Source organism: Euleptes europaea, chromosome 5, assembly GCF_029931775.1.
Source record: "Euleptes europaea isolate rEulEur1 chromosome 5, rEulEur1.hap1, whole genome shotgun sequence".
Classification (NCBI taxonomy): domain Eukaryota; kingdom Metazoa; phylum Chordata; class Lepidosauria; order Squamata; family Sphaerodactylidae; genus Euleptes; species Euleptes europaea.
Genome location: NC_079316.1, coordinates 78340925 through 78356189, shown reverse-complemented (window position 1 = coordinate 78356189; position 15265 = coordinate 78340925). Strand labels below are relative to the sequence as shown.

At 43.1% G+C, this 15265-nt stretch overlaps 1 protein-coding gene across 1 annotated transcript in view; it reads right to left on the bottom strand.

Moving 5' to 3' along the window:
- Nucleotides 1–15265, bottom strand: part of LOC130477432 (gamma-aminobutyric acid receptor subunit pi-like) — a 45325-nt gene that overhangs the window by 10116 nt on the left and 19944 nt on the right. The window contains exons 6-8 of the mRNA XM_056849378.1: nt 10462–10599; nt 2986–3138; nt 934–1127 (exon numbers count right to left, since the gene is read on the bottom strand). Of these exons, the coding sequence (XP_056705356.1) occupies nt 934–1127; nt 2986–3138; nt 10462–10599 (485 nt within the window). The remainder of the gene's footprint in view (nt 1–933; nt 1128–2985; nt 3139–10461; nt 10600–15265) is intronic.

Here is a 15265-nt window from a genome sequence, read left to right as displayed (position 1 = left end):
TCTGGAGACCAAGTCCTATGAGGAAAGGTTGAAGGAGCTGGGTATGTTTAGCCTGAAGAGGAGAAGACTGAGAGGGGATATGATAACCATCTTCAAGTACTTGAAGGGCTGTCATATAGAGGAGGGTGCCGAGTTGTTTTCTAGGCCCAGCCCTAGAGTCATAGAATTATAGAGTTGGAAGAGACCACCAGGGTCATCTAGTACAACACCCTGCCCAAAGCAGGAATTTCACAACTACCTCCCTCACACACACCCAGTGACCCCTACTCCATGCCCAGAAGATGGCCAAGATGCCCTCCCTCTCATGAACTGCCTAGGTTCATACAATCAGGGAAGGAGCACTTACCACCTCCCGAGGAAGCCTGTTCCACTGAGGAACAGCTCTAATGGTTAGAAAATTCTTCCTAATTTCTAGATGGAAACTCTTTTGATTTAATTTCAACCCGTTGGTTCTGGTCCGACCTTCTGGGGCAACAGAAAACAACTCGCACCCTCCTCTATCTGACAGCCCTTCAAGTACTTGAAGATGATTGCCAAACCTCAGGTAGTGGCTGGAGATCTGCTATTACAACTGATCTCCTGCCGAGAGAAATCAGTTTCCCTGGAGAAAATGGCCGCTTTGGCAATTGGACTCAATGGCATTGAAGTCCCTCCCCTACCAAATCCCTGCCCTCCTCAGCTCCACCCCCAAAACTCCAGGCATTTCCCAACCCAGAGCTGGCAACCCTAGAAATCCAAGAGGTCCTGCGCCCCACAGGATGGTTTCTTGTGCATGAAGATGACTGGCAGATGCTTTGGAAAAGTTCACCCAAACGGAACAAGTTAGTCAAAGCTGGAAGCAGCCTATGCCTTCTTGGCACAGAAAGTAATGAAGGGTTGTGGGGAAAGGTCGAGGCAACAGGCAAATGGAGAAAAGTGAAATGTAACAGCTACCTTGGTGAGTTTCTTCACGCCCGACCGGTTAAAGGTGCAGAAATGAGCCACGGCATACTCCAGTAATGCCCCAAAGATGAAGGTAAAGCAAATGCCCAAATAGACATCAATTGCCTTGATGAAGCAGTTAGCATTCGGAAGGGATGTGCGCGCTCCCATCATGAGGGTTGTCATGGTGAGTACTGTTGTAACACCTATGAAAAATGAGAAATCAGTAGTGATCTTACAGGGCCATTAGCTGCCATACAGACTGTGTCTTTTGGGTAGCAGCTGCTCAGGATTTCAAGGACTATGTAACTGTCACTCACTAATTTTTCTCCAGATCACAAATCTGGGTGCACCAGAATGAATTATAAGTTCAGTAAAAATTTGGAGGAACTGGTTTTCTTCCATGGCTGAAAACATGGAAAGGGATCAGAATGACCTATGCTAGACTGTACACATGTAGGGTTGCCAGCTCCGGGTTGGGAAATACCTGGAGATTTGGGGGGGCTGAGGAGGGGGGGGTTGGGAAGGGGAGAGACTTCAATGGGGTATAATGCCATAGACCCCACCTTCCAAAGTGCCCATTTTTTCCAGGTGAACTGATCTCTGCCTCCTGAATATCTCCAGCCACCACCTGGAGGTTGGCAACCTTATTGTCCAGCATCTCATATGTCCAGCATCTCATTCACCTGGGTCTCTCAGCAGCTGTGTGGGCAACATTAGCATGATCTAGGAGGGTATTGTACAGGCATGCTAATGTTATACAGGTAGCCACTTTACACACTTTACACTTTGCACACTTTACACCTTATGCACATGTCCAGCATCTCATTCACCTGGGTCTCTCAGCAGCTGTGTGGGCAACATTAGCATGATCTAGGAGGGTATTGTACAGGCATGCTAATGTTATACAGGTAGCCACTTTACACATGAAATAGCCCAGTTAAAATGAGATACTGCATGTGTGTGAAGTCGCACATATAGGCTCTTTGAACTATCAGTATCACATTTCGAGTATCACATTTCGAGCAGACCCTACTCTTAGAGTTATGATCTATTTCATCATTGTGAATTTGCTAGGGAAAAGACATATTCTGAAATGCAAAGCGCAAATATTATTTTAACCACTCCCATTCCTGTCTTTGTTTCACTCTCACTGCAGTTGTGCCACTTCAAAAAGAAAGAAAATAAATACAGATTTTTATACATGCCCTTCTACAAGACAATGACTTCTGAACAGTGTACGTCTGCGCATGCTTCTGCCACGCTTTCTACTTCTGGCTCTTCACACAGTGGTAGAAATACAGAGCCTGAAGATGGGCAGACTTCCCTTATCAGGATTCTGAAATAGTTCAGACACTGCATTGTTTAGCCACACATCCAAACCGACTACAAGCTTACACCGTGCAATTTCTCCTGATCTTCTTGCCATAGGGCTGCCAGCCTCCAGATACTAGCTGATGATCTCCTGCTATTACAACTGATCTCCAGCCGACAGAGATCACTTCACCTGCAGAAAATAGCCGCTTTGGCAATTGGACTCTATGGAATTGAAGTCCCTCCCCACCCCAAACCCCGCCCTCCTCAGGCTCCACCCCAATAACCTCCCACCGGTGGCAAAGAGGGACCTGGCAAACCTAACTCTATGGCACTGGAATCCCTCCCCTCTACAAACCCCACCCTCCTCAGGCTCCACCCCCAAAATCTCCAGGTATTTCCCAACCCAGAGCTAGCTACCCTATCTGTGTAAGAAGACACATCCTTTAACTTTTCTGTAGCCCCTCCCTACTCTTTTCAAGTAGTATGGGAACCACGGTGACATAGCCCCTTCATATACTGCTCAGTCTATGCGGAAAGAGCACCTAACAAGTCCCCCCCGCCCCGTTTCTGGGAGAAACTGATACTGAGAGGAGCAGCAATGTGGCCTTTTCCCACATGGCTGAAGGGTTCTCATGTTACCCTACTGGTGTGGAAAAGGCAGTGCGGCTGCATTTCCCATGCTGCCAATGTAATGTGAGGCAATGTACTTTGTGTGTTCGTAGATGGGTATGCGTTTTTGTTTCTCACCTATGCAGATTCTGGCTGGAACTGATGATTGGCTTATCCAGAATGATACCCAGGAGAGGACAACCAGTAAGCTGGATGGTACATAAGTCTCAAGAATGAAATACAGAATGTTCCTTTTGAGTTCAAAATGGAAGACTAGTTTTGGATAGTGCCCTGTTAGAAACAGCAAAAAGCGACAAGCAGTTTAGCTGACAGTATTTTAACAGTGCAGCATGTTTTTTTTCCTCCTGAAAATATTTTTAAATGAAGCTTTAATTCACGAAGCTTTAGATTAAAAAAAATTATGAACATCATTTCTCCAGCATCATGCTTATTTATAATTTTAAACCAAAGGGGTTGAGATTCAGTGCTGGATACAATTTTGTGAACAGTATGACACAGAAGATTCCAGTAAAAAAACAAACCTAAACCCATTAGGTGTCTAGAAAGAACAACACTGAGATGTCATAAAATATCTAAAGTAAGTCACAGAAACACAGCAGTATAAAATCAGTAATAATGCCACAGCAGTCAAATATGACATCACTAAAATTAAAACAAAACCACAACAGATGCCCTCTCCTTCACATTGCAAACTCTGGACATTTCATCCAAATAACAGGCCTTATCCAGGGGGCCCAATCCTGAACAGTGTGTCTAGAAGGACCCTGCCTGTAAAGTACTGTCAAGTGGCAGCCAACTCATGGTGACCTCAGCAAGAGGCGTCCAAGGCAAGTGGTTTCCATTGCCTTCCTCTGCTGAGCCCTGCTTGGTGGTCTCCCTGCCAAGTATTGACCCTGCTTAGCTTCCAGGATCTGACAAGATTGGGGTATACCATGCAGCCTTCCTTCCTAGAAGGGTCCTGAGCTGCTGTTTATTTTTCAAACAGCAGTGGCCCCTCTCCCTCCCATAAATGGCTGAGAGAATTGCATTTTTATATAAAAGAAGTTTTTTTAAAAGCCTCTGCATTGGCCCATGTGGGAAAAGGGGAAAGATGGACTGCTTTCCTATCATCCTCAAAGTAGAAACTTGTCTCTGGCTGCAAAGAGGAAATACCTGCTCTCCTGTGAATAGATAGGAATTGGCACAAGCTAGTCTTGCTGTATTTAAATGGCCTTCTTCAGGGTGCCCCTATGTACTGTGAGTCATAAATGTTAAGATATAAATTCATTTATATTTAACAGCAGGCCTCAGCATCCATATGTATATCATGGCTTATTTGTGTATCCTTTATGCAATCAGGCACCCTGCAGTAAATGTGAAGTGTGACATGGAGAGGAATGCACCAGAAATTTTTAAGGCATTTTAAGAGGTGCAACATGGTTTCATCACTGTTGGCTGGGCTTACTTGATAACCATTATTTGTGGTCACTATTAGCTTCCTTTCCTTTGCTCTAGTCTTTCTGCATAGGCTGTAGATTTGGGGGAATGGTGGGGGTCTCATAGTCAGTTGCCATGAACCAGCAAACCCCTTCAAGATTCCTGGTTGTTCATCTCCTGCAAAGTATACCAGCGTGTCTCACTTGTTGCTCATCTGTTCTTAAGGCATTGCCTAAAGCATGTCTGTAGGCTTAATATGAAGGTTTTATGACTGCTTAATACATGGGTGGGCCCTGACCTGGATGGCCCAGGCTAGCCTGATCTCGTCAGATCTCAGAAGGTAAGCAGGGTCAGCCCTGGTTAGTATTTGGATGGGGGACCACCAAGGAATACCAGGGTTGCTGTGCAGAGGAAGGCACTGGCAAACCACCTCTGTTAGTCTCTTGCCATGAAAACCCCAAAAGGGGTCACCATAGGTCGGCTGCGACTTGAAGGCACTTTACGCACACACACACAATACATGGGTGGTAGTGGATATTTTATTGTGTCTGTAGTCAGCCCCATAGCCCAAGCTAGACTGATCTCATCAAATCTCAGAAGCTAACCAGGGTCAGCCCTGGTTAATAAATGGATGGGAGACCACCAAGGAATGCCAGAGTTGTTGTGCAGAGGAAGGCAATGGCAAACCACCTCTGTTAGTCTCTTGCCATGAAAACCCTATAGGGTTGCCATAAGTCAGCTGTGACTTGACGGTGCTTTACACACACATAGTCAGCCCCACGTTAAGTATTCCTCATTGTGCTTGTAATTTGTACCCTATTTCTGTGTCTGTCATCAGCCATGTATTAAGTATTCAGAATGACCCTCTGTTGTTTATGATGAACTGTATTTGGAAGAACTATTTATCTTCATAAGGAAGTTATTTTGGTTCAGCCTCACCAGGCCTTAATTCACACCAACGTTCTATTCTCAGATGTATGGTGAATACTGTGACTTTCAATCTATGTTCTCTGCATAAGGGAAACCACAGCAAATGAACCAGAATCCCCTGAGGACAGAATAAGAAACTGCAGTCAGATGAGTCTAGCAATGGTCTAATTTCAAATATGTAGCCTCAGGATGTAGTGATTCCATTGCCACGGAAATGCACTCTGTATGTACTTCAAAATACTCAATTTTTAATTAATATCTTCCAGGGTTGAAATGTAACATAAAAACAGGCTCCAGGGCTAACGTAGTTCAACTCTGGCTCATATGTGGGGTTGCCAACCTCCAGGTGGTGGCTGGAGACCTCCTGCTATTACAACTGATCTCCAGACTACAGAGACCAGTTCCCCTAGAGAAAGTGGCCGCTTTGGCAATTGAATTCTATGGCATCCCTTCCTTCCCCAAACCCTGTCCTCCTCAGGCTCCACCTCCCAAATCTTGAGGTATTTCCCATAGTGTATCCTATACACTATAAAAATGTTGCTGTTTGGGGAATTATTATGCCAATAGACAGTCACAGTTCTCTAAAGACCACTATGGAGTAGTTTCTAAAAAGCCAACTGGACTGTTGTACAGGACAAAAGTTGAAGGACAGCATGCGTTGTATTTGAAAATGTATGTTGTACCCTGAGGGCAAACCAGAAATTATGGAAAACTGAAAAACTAAGAGAGAAGGAGATTATTCTCCTGGCTATACTTTAGTTATTATTGAAAAAAAATCCATCATTCTATTAAAATGTGCGTAGAGGCCTCCATTTTGCTTTTCCAGCATGAGACAGAAGGAAGTCATTCAAAAGCAGGCCTGCATTTGTCTTCAGAAAGTTGAAGAAATTCTGCTTCTCTCTGGACATCACCATGAAATTATTAGCCTTCCTGATTACTACCTGGGAGCAGCAGTGAGGAGGAAAGCAAGCAGATATCACTTATATAAGGAGCAAAATGACTCCACATCAGGAAGCCTGCTGCTCTCCGTAGCAGGGCTACAAGAAGAAGAGTTGGTTTTTATATGCCAAATTTCTCTACCGCTTAAGGAAGAATCAAACCAGCTTACAATCAACTTCCCTTCCCCACAACAGACACCCTGAGACACCCTGGGGCTGAGAGTGTGACTTGCCCAAGGACACCCAGCTGACTTCATGTGAAGGAGTGGGGAAACAAATCCAGTTCACCAGCTTAGCCTCCACTGCTCATGTGGAGGAGTGGGGAATCAAACCTGGTTCTCTACAACTTGATAGATGTTTAAGGCCTTATAATGAGAGTTAAAGACCTCATCCACGACAATTTCCTTTAAAAAAAAAAAAAGCACTCAGAGAAAGCCCTGCATAGTGTATGAAACGAGGGATCACCGTCCATTCTTGAGTGATGAATTATAAATGAAATACCCTATGCAAAGGAAGCTCCAACTGGTTTTTGTAGGTTATACGGGCTGTGTGACCGTGGTCTTGGTATTTTCTTTCCTGACGTTTTGCCAGCAGCTGTGGCAGGCATCTTCAGAGGAGTAACACTGAAGGACAGTGTCTCTCAGTGTCAAGTGTGTAGGAAGAGTAATATATAGTCAGAAAGGGGTTGGGTTTGAACTGAGTCATTGTCCTGCAAAGAATTAAAGGTAATGTGCTAATCATTGTCCTGTAAGTATCAAGATAATGTGCTAATGAGGGTGTGGTATGTTAATGTGGAACATTGTATCCTGAAGTGATCTGTTAACATGTGGAATCCAAAGCTAATCCGCATGGCTATTGTGGACTGTAGTCTTTGTTAGTCTGGAGGTTTTCAGGACAGGAAGCCAAGTCTTATTCATTCTTAAACTCTCTTCTGTTAAAGTTGTGCTGATGTTTATGAATTTCAATGGCTTCTCTGTGCAATCTGACAAAATAGTTGGTAGAATTGTCCAGTCTTTCAGTATCTTGGAATAAGACCCTGTGTCCTGTTTGGATCAGTCCATGTTCAGCCACTGCTGATTTCTCAGGTTGGCCAAGTCTGCAGTATCTTTCATGTTCTTTTATCCTTGTTTGTATGCTGCGTTGTGTGGTCCCGATGTAAACTTGTCCACAACCGCAAGGTATACGATATACTCCTGCAGAGGTGAGGGGGTCTCTTTTGTCTTTTGCTGATCAGAGCATCTGTTGTATTTTCTTGGTGGGTTTAAACACTGTTTGTAGGTTATGTCTTTTCAAACGTTTCTCCATCCTGTCTGTGACTCCTTTAATAAATGGCAAGAATACCTTTCCTATGGGAGACTGTTTTTCCTGAGTTTTCTTCCTTGAGAAACTGTGGTTCACAGATCCGTCTTGCACGGTCCATTATCTGGAATCTATGAACCACAGTTTCTCAAGGAAGAAATTACACACTAAATCACACACTACTAGCAAACTCTTCCTACACACTTGACACTGAGACACTGTCCTTCAGTGTTACTCCTCTGAAGATGCCTGTCACAGCTGCTGGCGAAACGTCAGGAAAGAAAATACCAAGACCACAGTCACACAGCCCGGATAACCTACAAGAACTGATGAACTCTGACCATGAAAGCCGGGGAGGAAGCATGCAAGGAAAACGTTAACAAACTAATCCATAGGTCATTGAGCGTCACTGACAGTTCCTCTGTCCTTTAAAAGCCCCTGTGGCATCTCGATATCTTTAGTTTTGCTTGTGTGGCGGAGGCTTCAGAAAGTAACATGAGTCCAGTTGAAAGGTTGTTTTCTCCACTGCTCCCTCTAGTGCATACAGGAAGCAACTAGGAACAAACCCTGGTTTGTTACACAGGGTTACACATTGCTAATCAAGCACAGTGCACATGGAATAGGGTTGCCAACTTGCCAGGTCCCTCTTTGCCATCAGCGGGAGGTTTTTGGGGCAGAGCCTGAGGAGGGCGGGGTTTGGGGAGGGGAGGGACTTCAATGCCAGAGTCCAATGGCCAAAGCAGCCATTTTCTCCAGGGGAACTGATCTCTATCGGCTGGAGATCAGTTGTAATGGCAGGAGATCTTCTGCTACTACCTGGAGGTTGGCAACCCTAACATGGAAGCCTTCAGTTAAGTTCACTTATCTCCAGGTCTTTGTTTAGAAATAGTCTTGCAGGAAGGCAGAGGTAAGTAGAGTGGCCACCGCTTGAGACAGTTACTGAGGAATAGCATCTGAGCTGTTGGAGAGCTTGTTATAGAAAGACTAATGGTACCCGTGAATTGCTGTTACGTTTCTCTCTTTCCACTTGTGATTCCTAAGGCCAAGAGTGTTAACGGTTGTAAAACCCACTGTTCCAAGATCAGTGTGGCCTTTCCTGCCCAACCATTGTATTGTCATATGTATCGCTACAAGTGTGAGTATACATCTGTTTTCACATTTTGTTTTTTAAAACATCTGTCTGTATTCTGTAATGCAAAACACAAAGCAATAAACTTACACAAAAACACTATAATACACCAGGTAACAGAAAACAAATATTTTGGAAAAGGTAACCCAGTCACAGGTAACACTTAATAACATGAACTGTACTTCACTGCAACTAAATAAAACAGCAACTCGTTTTTAAAAAAAATGGAAAACAAGTAGCACTGCTCCAAGAAACCCTTTCAATAATTTAAAAATAGCAAATTAAAAATGTGTTAAGCTTTGCTTCCAGGCAATTATTTGCATAAGTGCACACAAAGTAACAGCCATAACTATTCAGAACAGAAGATTAAGAAATTTTTAAGGGGAAAGGAGGCATACTGTCTTCTATCTTATTTTATCACATGCCTCCTTTGCCGTCAATATTTACTATAAATTGCAGATAAATCAATGCTCTGCCCAGTAAAGTGACCCTTTCTAGAAATAAAAGTTTAAACTTTAATAGCTCAAGTGCCTGTTTGCAGGGGGAGAGACTGCTTCCATCAAGGGCAGAGCTGTTGCCACTTGCTCTAACCCCCTTCCCACCTTAAGGATTAATTTATTGACGGCATGTGTTTTTGTTCAGTAACTTGCATGCACATTTTTGTGTAACTGATGGCTTTCTGTTGTTCTTGTTTGGTACTGGAAGTCACTTTGAGTCTACATTGAGTGGAGAAAAGTGGGCCGAAGGTGCCTAAATAAATGTTTTTAAACTTGCTTACCATATTCATCAAGGCCTTGTTAATAAGTCACCAAATTATTTGGTAATAAGTTACCAAATCATGTAAATTGTACATTTTCAATGCAACATGAAGACATTTTCACACTGAACGTGCCTGGCTCAACAAATCCAACTGTATCTTTATGCCACTTATTATTCATTATACTGACTGACATGGCATCTAATGGCCAAATCCAAATTAAGAGTCGGGCCTCTCCATTTAAAAAGGTAAGTTTATGACCATCAGATGGCTTCAGAACACAACAGTAGTATCCCGCGATGATAATCTTGCCACTGGTTGCTAACACAGCACATGAGAAGTCTTGATACGATAGATCTCTTTACTCAAGGGTCTGGAAGTGCAATTCAATCTGTCTGTGACAGAAGGAATTTTTAAGGTCTACAGGAATATTTGATGCAGTTACATACAAATATCCAACACTAAATATGGGTGCAATTTTCTTTTATACACTTATATAAAATCCTAAACTTTACAACAACTTCTGCATATACGCTTGGATCCAATCATCAATCAGCAAAAGGCACTGGTGGCCACAAATCTTCCCTACTTTCCTCTCCCCCCAGCAGCCATTTATCTCAAGATTCTTCCTATAGTTGGTGTTCTGTGATGGAGCAATCAGTTGTATAAACATGATTGCAGAAAGGGATTTTTTTTTTTAAGTTCACATTGTGGTCACAAAAATCCAATGTGAAAGTGGTACTCTCGTAGGATGTTTTGCAAGTAAAAATTTCAGAAAGCTGTAATAATGAAACAATCGAAGTCAAACTTGATAGAAATGTACAAAAGGCCTATAATTCCATAAGAGCTGTTGACAGTTGATAATTTTGTAACAGTACAACAGACCTTAGGATTCTGAGTAGACCTACATAGGTTTGAGTTTACGTACAGCAAACTAGTTATTGTACCTTTATTAGTCTGAACAGGAACCAAGCAGAAATAACCAAAATATTTACGGGTTTGATTCTGCGATCAACACTTTTCCTGTCTGGGATAACTTTGACTGAAGGGATTTTCAGCAAGTCGTTGACATGGTTTTATGTACATGGAGGACTACTGATAAGCCCGTTTCAGGAATTATCTACCTGTTTCATAGACAGCTTCAGATACAGAGGTATAGTGATCTTCTACAGTGTACTGTGCCAATTGAATCAAGTCCAAACCTTTCACAGAATCGTTTCCTCTTGTCCAGTAAAACATGACATCATTAATGTTATAGCCCCCTGCATTTGGAAGGGAACACAAAAGAGAGGAATTGGTAAAGAAATGAAATTAATTTAATATGCAAATATAGCAAACGTCTTCTTTTGTATACCTTAATGAAGTTCCCATCAACTATTTGGTTTATAAGTGGCCAAGAGAATCCTGCCTTTAGTCAATGTTTAAGGAACAGGAACAGTAAATGTGAGGTCCTCAGTATTTCATCGTATGCACAGTTGCATAACACAAGTTTCTTCTGTTTTATAATGCAAAATAATATTTACAACTTAAATTTCCCCCCTAGGGAAGCAATTTCCATTAACAGGTAGGTAAATGAGCTTATGTGGCTATTTGCATGAATGGAACATTCAGTTATAAATAGGTCAATTTAAATGCAGATGTTTCAATCCAGTAATCAGCTAAGATTTCCTTGCTGCCAGGCACATTTCCTTTGTGCCTAGATCCAGCTCCAGCTGAAAGCTCCCCCCCCCCAAACAGAATGGAAACAGAACAAGAGCCCCACTTTAAATATCTAGGGGTTACTTTTAGTTGCAATTTGGCATGGAAAACTCGTATTTCCTTAGCCCAAAAGATGGCCAAAGTAGACACAAATGCTCTCATATGCTTTTTCTCTTCCAAATGTGGACAATATATACCCACAGCCATTGAGGCCTTTAATGCTAAGGTTCTTCCTCAAATTATGTATGGTGCAGGGAAGGAGATAAACGGTGTCTCCTCATCTAGTGGCTAACCACTCTTATCATATCTTCGATGAATTGCTGAGATACCACCACATTCTTCAGAAACTGCATTAAGAATGGAGTTTGCACAACATCCGCTGGAATGCAAAGCTTGGTTCTGTGCCTTTAAACTGAGACTGAAGTCCCTTTTCCCACTACTAAACTCCAGCGGAGGTCTCTTACACCTTTTGAGAGAAGACAATTACAAAAGTGTTTTGGCTAAGCTGGTAGATAGTTAAATTTTGGAACTCCCTGCCCAGGATGTGGTGATGGCTGCCAACTTGAAAGGCTTTAAGAGGAGAGTGGACATGTTCATGGAGGAGAGGGCTATCCATGGTATGGCGCACCTCCCCTTTCAACTGCTTCAATATCCCTCTCACTCAGCCCGGCCGTATATGCTGAGGGAAAAGCGTTGGCCTGAGTATATTTGTGAGGAGATTATTTTCCTTCTCCTCCAGTCCCACACCTTTATTTACCTCAGAGAGAAATAGGACACAAGAGGCTTTTTAACTTAAACAGACAAAACAGGGAAGTTTATTGAACAGATCTCACAGAGATTGATTTTCAAGGAAAAGGTAGAAATTGGAGGGAAATCTCAAAGTCAGGTTTATCTACATAAGATTACTTCAGAGATAGCTTAGATGTTTTCCTCGCTCAAGTTCCTTCAGTTCTTAGTTTCACGCTTACTCAGATTCAGACTCTCAGACTCTGTCCCCACCCTAGTTCACAGGAGCGAAGGAAGTCTGAGTTCCTTTCCCTCCTCAGAGAAGTTTGGGGAAATATCCAAAATCCCTCTTTCAGTCCTGTCTGACTACCCCACCTCAGTGGCTGTAATCCTCCACACGTCCCTGCTACCGGAATAGCTCTACCTCAGAGACTAATTCCCCTTCGTGACCTGAGAATGGGCCCTCTCTAACCCAGTTCTCACTCCTGTCGCTACCACAGGTTGTGTGTGTCAATAGCTTCGGCTTTCACAGAACCCCTCAGGTTCACAGAGTACAGTCTGGCTTCCGCTCCGTCTCGCTACCGAGCTCCCAATCTATCCCAGCCTTCTCTGGCTGGTCCCAAGCTTCGACTATTTTCACAGCCTTCTATCCAGGCTGGGTCCCAAGCTTCGAATGCTTTTCTGCCTCTCAGAGCTCAGGGTGTCAGCTCTCTGGCTCCGGCCACACTTGGGGCGAAAACGCATGGTCACTTTATCCTCCTTTAATCCCTGTTTTAGCCAGGATCGAACGCACATTAGGCGAAAAGCATGTTTTCGATCCTGGCTGAATCCTGACTGAAACCGGGATTAAAGGAGGATAAAGTGACCATGCTTTTTTTACCCATGGTCTGTCAGCTCTTGCTGCAGATTAACCCTTTATCCGTCACACATGGCTACTAGTCAAAATGAATAATAGTCATGATGCGTACCCATTCTCTCCAGGATCAGAGGAGCATGCCTATTATATTGGGTGCTGTGGAACACAGGCAGGATAATGCTGCTGCAGTTGTCTTGTTTGTGGGCTTCCTAGAGGCACCTGGTTGGCCACTGTGTGAACAGCCTGCTGGACTTGATGGGCCTTGGTCTGATCCAGCATTGCTTTTCTTATGTTCTTATAGTAAACTTGAGAGCCTTTGTTTCCCCTTGACAATGATCCAAAACTTGGGTTACCATGAGGCAAAGAGAGAGATTAAAAAGAGAGCAATAACACTTCATAGAACTAGTACTGAGCTCTGAGCTCTTGGAATCCCTCCTCCGGTAAGTCTCCCTTCATATTTAAAATATCTCACCTTTCCTAGCAACCACCATGCCTTTATGATTGGCAGACCGAACGTGCGGCTCACACCTGAACTGAAGGGGCAATTCGTGAACATCCCATTTTCTGACCGTCTCTGCCCTTGTGCCTCTGGCATGATTTAAGACCATTGATCATGTTTTGTTATCTTGCAGTCAAAGGTCCTCACTATGAGAACTTTGGATTTTTCCTGTTTTGAATAAATATCATCTTGCTACTGAACCCCGATTTTGGGCCTATAGTGACATGAGCGGTGGCCAATTTTTGTCTGCCATGATATCTGTGAGACATTCTACTGCCACACATTTATCTGACAAGTCAGGGTCCCATATTTTTAACGGTACTTTGTTATTGATATACTCATTCTTATTGGTTGTTTTGTAAATGTTTTGATGTGATTTGTGTATGATTGTATTGTATTTTGGCTCAATACCTTTGGTCAAAGGGAATAAAGAAAGCCCCTCCCCCCCCCAAAAAAAACCCACACACAGAACCATGAAGTGGCTAAAGCAGTTAGGCACCTTTTTGTACAATGTTTGGCAACAATTTGGTTGGTGCTAATAAAACGTATTACATGCATTTTCTTCTTTTTGTTTCATGTCGCCTGAACACAGACTCATTAAGAACCTTCTCTCCAAGAACAATTTTATTTGAAATCTATATTTTAAACTGCTGTAAACCACTGTGGGAGCCAACTCTTGGCTCAAAAATGAGGTAAAAATAAGGAAATAGAATTATAAAAAGTTGTTAAGGGCCACGGGCACACACACAGCACCAATTTTATATGTATAAAGCCTCACTGGTTTGGGGAAAAGGTCATTTCCAGAGATCCACTTTCCACATACGTAAACCAGCACAGCATGCTGGTACACATCCTACACAGAAGAGGTAAGATGTGCATGCACTAAGATACTTTCCCTGTAGTTCTGGAAGCGTGCATTCCTATCCAGCTTGCATATACTGCAAGGTGACTAAAGCTGATGATGGAACATAACTCTCTCTGTCCTGTACACAGGAGATACGCTGAACATCCCACTTCTGGCATCCTTCTTATCCTCCCTCACCACACTATCTCTACTTTTCCCTCCTTCCCTCTGGCAGTACCTATAGCCCCTCCCTTTTCCTGCTTCCGTCTCTCCCTTTCACCCATCAACTTACATTAATCTGTATCCCCTCAGCTTTTCCTCCTTCCCTCACCCTAGCAGTCCCTGTACCTTTCTTCACCTTTACTTCCCATCACTCCTTCTCTCCCCTTTCATTGTTTCTTTCCCTCTTTCCTATTTGTTTACTCTTTTCAGTCTTGCTGCCTTCCTCCAGCCCCTCTTGACACTAGTCAAGGCATGGAAGCTGGCTCCCTAGTAACTCCCCAAATGGTTGAGATCTCACGACATGATTCTCTCATGAGATCTCGGTCAGCATTTTTTCTTAAAGTAGCAGACATAACCTGGTGCTTCCCCCACGTTTGTCCCTGGCCCCAATGTGTGGATTTTTTGATTCGTACTCTGGAGTCAGGTTCCGAATTAGGTATATAGATGACAAGCTGGAGACACTGCAAGAAATCTGGTGTTCTGTGATGGAGCAATCAATTGTATAAACATTATTGTATACAGAAATTATCAGAAAAACCATCTTTTCTGCACAAACATATTCACTCACCAGTTTCTCCCTCCAGGCATCCCTTCAAGCTTTCAGGAGATTAAATGGGCTGAGTTTGCCCCTCTCCCACCTATTTTCCCTTTAATTGATGCTCAGCTGCTTCCCAACATTTCATTCTTCTCTAGAACAGTTTTAGTCTTCATCAGGCATATTTTTGAGGATTTGGGGAGCGGGGGTGTTAATTTACAAAGCCATATTTTTTTGTGTATCTGCAGAGCCTCTACTTATTCTGTGTATTGCCCTGTTGTGCAGTTTACATCGTCCACACAGGGGTCACTTGTTTTACTGTTATCATGATAATTTTGCTAAATGTAGCTACCTCAGCACCACATGAAGCCAGAGTACTATAATTTAAGCCTGTTTTGTCACAAGGAAATGAAGATGAGGGAGAGTCCACTACTCCTGTTGCATATAGTGGATTCTGAGAGTTGTTACTGCAACATATTACACTGAAGTACTTACCACTACAAGATAACCATTTTCGTGAATGCCAGTAAGGTCACATTATTGTAGCG